At 37.6% G+C, this 5,624-nt stretch overlaps 1 protein-coding gene across 1 annotated transcript; it reads left to right on the top strand.

Annotated features, from left to right (window-relative positions):
- Positions 1–2,355: 2,355 nt before the first annotated feature.
- LOC133806665 (probable purine permease 11) lies at positions 2,356–4,927 on the top strand. The gene is made up of 2 exons (XM_062244776.1): positions 2,356–2,481; positions 3,711–4,927. The coding sequence occupies exons 1-2, from the start codon at positions 2,475–2,477 to the stop codon at positions 4,808–4,810; spliced, it is 1,107 nt and encodes a 368-aa protein (XP_062100760.1). The 5' UTR covers positions 2,356–2,474; the 3' UTR covers positions 4,811–4,927.
- Positions 4,928–5,624: the final 697 nt, after the last annotated feature.

Raw genomic sequence — 5,624 nt, 5'->3', positions numbered from 1 at the left:
TCTGCCTGCTTCCGCTTCTCCTTCTTCTTCCATTTCTCCCCCTTCTTTGCTTCTTTCTCCACCTCTTTCCCCTATCCTTTCTGCTTCCTCCCATGACTCTCCTTCTTGTACTATTCCTGCACTTTCCGAGTTTGTCTCTTCTGAGGTTCCCTTAGTGGTTAATTTACTTGATCAATTTGAGCCCACTATTCCATTACCTACTAATGTTCACCCTATGGTTACACGGTCCAAAGTTGGGATCCGCAAACCACATTTGTTGTTGAGTATCTATGCAGGAATACCTACTGAGCCCTCCTCTTTAAGGAGGCAGCCAAGAGTTCTCACTGGATGCAAGCCATGCAATCTGAGATGGATGCCTTGCATCGAAATAAAACTTGGCACCTTGTTCCATCTACTTGTGCTTTTCATGTCATGGTTGCAAGTGGGTGTACAAGTTGAAATTATAGCCCAATGGTGATATTGACCGTTACAAGGCTCGTTTAGTTGCTAAAGGATATAGCCAAACTGAGGGCCTTGATTGCTTTGAGACTTTTAGTTCCGTTGTGAAGCCTACTACTATTCGTGTTGTTCTTTCCTTGGTTGTCCAATACAACTAGTGTCTTCGCCAATTAGATGTTCAGAATGCTTTTTTGCATGGTGAGTTTTCTGAAGATGTGTTCATTTCCCAGCCACCAGGCTTTTTTGATTCCTCTCGACCTGATTTTGTGTGTAAACTCGACAAATCTTTGTATGGCCTTAAACAGTCCTCGCGGGCCTGGTTCACTAAGTTGAGTACTTCGCTACTGTACGAAGGCTTTCTTGCTCCAAGTCTGATTCCAGCATGTTTGTCTTGTCCATTCTTGGCTGTTTTATCTTGGTTCTTGTCTATGTTGACGACATTATTGTCGCTGGTCCTAATGAAGCACACATCATTCGGTTCATTCCTGGTTTAGCTACTGCCTTTGCAATTAAAGATCTTGGTCCCCTGCTTTATTTTTTAGGTATTGAGGTACATCGCAGCTTTATAGGCTTACATCTCACTCAGTCTAAGTACATCTTGGATATGTTATCTCGTGCTTCCATGTCTGATGCTTCTCCGATGGCTACTCCAATGTCCTCTGCTAGTACTCTCTCACTTCATTATGGTCTCCCTTTGGCAGATGGCACTCAATACTGGTCCATTGTGGGTGCTCTGCAGTATTGTACCTTGACCCGACCTGACATTGCCTTTAGTGTGAATAAGGCCTGTCAATTTATGCACTCTCCCACAGACTCTCATTGGCAAGCCGTTAAACGCATCCTTCGCTATTTGGCTGGTTCCATTGACCGGTTTGTTCTATCAACCCTCCACTGATCCTACTTTGCTGTGTTACAGTGATGCGGATTGGGCTTCTTGCCCCGATGATCGTAGAAGTACCAACGTCTTCTGTATCTTTCATGGAGTTAATCTTATTTCTTGGTCTTCGAGCAAACAACGAGTAGTTTCTCGCTCTAGCACCGAATCTAAATACTGTAGTCTCGCCAACAGAACTGCTGAATTGTTATGGCTTCGCTCTCTGTTTCAGGATCTGCATTATCCTTTGTCTTTAGCCCCGGTTCTTCTCTGTAACAATCTTGGCGCCACTTATCTCAGCTCCAACCTTGTCTTTCACTCTCGAACCAAGCATATTGAGCTTGAATTTCACTTTGTGCGAGAAAAGGTTGTTGATCACTCTCTAGTTATTTGTCATACGCCTTCAGCTGAGCAACTTGCAGATGCCCTCACTAAACCTCTTGCTGCACAACACTTTCTATCTTTACGATCCAAGCTCACCGTCCTTCCTAGATCGATGATCTTGTGGGGGGTGTTAAGACTAATTAATTAGTGTTTTTGTATATAATTAGTTTTATTATTCTGTTATGTTTGAGGGTGTACATAGACCCCACTTAGTCTCTCTTGTATATAAAAAATGTACTCAGTCTTGTGTAAAATATAGAGAAATATACCAATACTTTATTCTATATATCAATTCTACTTTTCTTCTTTAGTGATTTGGTAGGAATTAATTCCATAAGAGTATATTGTAATTATATTTAAAAACAATTTAAATAATTACCCATGTTACCCAATTAAAAAAAGAGTACAAAATAAAAAGAAAAGAGAGTGTAAGAGAGTCTCCTCGAAAGAAATGATCTATTTAGAATGAAAGAAAGAGAGAGAAACTACACTATTAGAAGGGATTTATTTGACGAAATGATCTGTCTATTGTGCGCTGACTATAGCTTATGTTTTTTTTTAGGGTGGCTGACTATAGTCTCACTATAGAATAGACTATAATTTCTTAGTATTAACGTGATGCGAATAGATACCTCAAATGGGCCCCTATATTTGGGGCCTTAGGCATTGATGGCCTCATTTTCTTATAAGTGAAGCTGGCTGTTTCTTTTCCCAATACTCCATTGCTGCACCTGCCTCCTTTTCTCAGCACTCCATTGCTCCACACACCTACAACAACATGCCAGGTTCTCTGATACTCTCTTTTTTCTCTTCTTTATTTTCTGTACATGAAACCCATTTATGCGTGTGTATGTATACGTATATTTATAGATGAGTTGGACCTGTATAATAATTTGGTATGTCTGTCATTAAATCTATGATTTTGGTGTTTATGTCATTGAGATTTTGTAAGTGGTGTTGAACTTTTCGCTATTTTGATGAACGCGAGCCTAAATAGTTTGAACAAGACAAATCAATTACGTTTTTCACCCTTCCCTTTTTAGCTGCAAAAGCAAGTCTATTGATATTTTATTAGTTTTGGAGCACAATAATCAGTACACTCTGTTTCTTAGTTTTCTTTAAGCACGCAGGCAATATTCCTGTTTAAAATATAATGAGTGTTGTAACCACAACCTCAAAACAAGAACAAAACAACAAAACAAAACCAGAAAACAATTGATCAAATATCAATTATCAAGCATAAAACAGAAACTGGTTTTAATAAAGGAATCAATACCAAAAACAGAATGAAAACATAAAGAACACAATGCACATACGTGGTTCAAGTGAATGTTGGCTAGACACCACTCTACTCCACGGCCAAACCAGCCACAAGGGCTATGAAATCTCTTTATTAATTTGAGTTCTCAATTCTGTACATCAATGGAGTCTTGCTCCAATAATCTCTCTTTACAGTGATACAAGTTCTCTCAAAGCTCACTTATTTCTTATTCTGTATATCTCAGTACATAAAAGAATAGAATGAATAAAAGTGATAGATTAGGAGCCTTATATGTACACTTGAGAGGTAAGCAACTGACTTAACCTTTAAGACCCGAGTACCACCTGTCATAACTGAATTTAAAGATTCAGTTATGATGTCCAATAATAGCCGACTTGACCTTGAGCATTTGACCAATACTTAACAACGAGTTTAGTCTTTCTTGCATTTTATGCTCTTCCATCTTAGTTTTATATCTTATTGATATATATTTATATTATATTTATATCTGTGTATGTATAGATATACAGGTTCAAATTTGTGATTATGGGGTCCTGTAGCTTTTGTGGTTAATTAGAACTTGAAAGCAGTAAACAATTTTATGCTAGTGTGAGATTGGATGTATATCCTTTTTCTGTTTCTGTAACTGATTATCTATATTGACTATAAGCATCCTTACGCACCTTAACCTTTTATTCTTTTCTTTGTATAACAAATTCACTGAATTCTATGCATGTTATATATTCAATACAGATAATCAAGAGCCAGTCTTATCGAGAGAGAAACCTTCACCGCCACAATTACAATTTGCTCAACTTAAGCGATGGCAATGGTGGTTTTTGGTGGCACTCAACATAATATTCCTTCTGGTTGGTCAGGCAGCTGCTGTTTTACTTGGACGATTTTACTATGACCAGGGTGGTAATAGTAAATGGATGGCTACTTTTGTCCAAACGGCAGCCTTCCCACTCCTCTTTATCCCATTTGTTCTCCTTTCTTCTTCTTCATCCCAATATCCTTCAGCCACTTTTACTGCACCTTCCATTAAAGTACTTGCCTCAATTTACTTCTTTCTTGGAGTGCTTATAGCAGGTGACAATATGTTGTATTCCATTGGACTCTTGTATCTCTCAGCCTCTACTTACTCCCTTATTTGTGCAACCCAATTAGCTTCCAACGCGGTGTTCTCATACTTCTTCAATTCTCAGAAGTTCACTGCCTTGATTCTTAACTCCGTGGTGGTCCTATCACTATCTGCAGCTCTCATTGCTGTCAATGATGACTCTGGTGGACCGGCAGGAGTTTCAAGGTCAAAGTACATAATCGGTTTCATCTGCACACTTTCAGCTTCTGCAATATACTCTCTTTTACTTTCTCTTATGCAACTTTCATTCCAAAAGGTTCTGAAAAGGGAAACCTTCTCTGTGGTACTGGAAATGCAAATCTATACTTCATTGGTGGCCACTGGTGCTGCGCTCATTGGTCTTTTTGCGAGTGGAGAGTGGAAGACTTTGCGTGGAGAAATGCAGGGTTTTGGTAAAGGAGGATTTGCTTATGTGATGACTTTGGTCTGGACAGCTGTGGCTTGGCAAGTTTGCTCAGTTGGTGTTGTGGGACTGATATTTGTGGTATCTTCTCTCTTCTCTAATGTAATTAGCACTCTCTCTTTGGCTGTCACCCCAATTGCTTCTGTTATAATTTTTCATGACAAGATGAATGGTGTTATGGTAGTTGCTATGCTCATGGCAATTTGGGGTTTCGCCTCTTACATTTATCAGAACTATCTCGATGAATCTAAGGCAAGAAGAACACGAAGCAGTGTTTCTGAATGCCAAAATGATTTTGTATGTTGATGAATCTTGTAAGGAGAAAAAAAAATCCCAGATATTCATTGCTTACAAACTTCACTACGTGGAGAATCTAGTGTCTTCACTATAATAAAATAAATGCGCACTAATTATTACTTGTCATTTTCATCTCTAAATGTTTGTTCCTCCTCAAACTTGATTTTATACTGGAATTAACCAATTAGTGTTAAGACTATGTATACACAGTACATTCAATATTGATGTTAAGAGAAGTTGGGTTCAAGTGCTATAAATTATGTACCCACATGCACTAGTTTATACATGTCTATATCTATTGAAAGATCGTCTTCTTCGTCTCTGGAACATAAAGAGCTATAAATATATGTATATATGTATTCATTTTATTCCCTTGCATACAATTGAAAAATACAGTTTTGCAGGGCCTGTGTTGTTATGTCTTACTGATCAAGTGAATAAAATAACAGTAGAGGTAGTTATCAATAGTGGTGTAGGATTGGATTAAAAAACATCTTTGATCCATTCGATGGGGAACTTGATTTTAAATGATGTGGATGACCAAACCATTTTATACTGAACAGATTCTAAAAATCAAAAGTAAAACCTATGATATGATTCCGTTACCATTTATTTTACATGGCCGGAAAAATTAAAATTCAAAGTCAAATTAAAACAGTAGGAACATACAATTAGAAAGTATTCAATGCACTGAATAGAGTACAAAAAAACACTATGTGAATTGGTGACAGGTTACAGTCAAAGATACAACACTATAATAACATTTTATAAATATTTTAACACTCATATATTTTTTTTTAAATGGAAATCAATAGATTAAAGA

The sequence above is a fragment of the Humulus lupulus genome, chromosome 1 (assembly GCF_963169125.1).
Source record: "Humulus lupulus chromosome 1, drHumLupu1.1, whole genome shotgun sequence".
NCBI lineage: Eukaryota > Viridiplantae > Streptophyta > Magnoliopsida > Rosales > Cannabaceae > Humulus > Humulus lupulus.
Note: the sequence above shows the minus strand (reverse complement) of the source record. Positions and strands in the feature narration are given on the sequence as shown.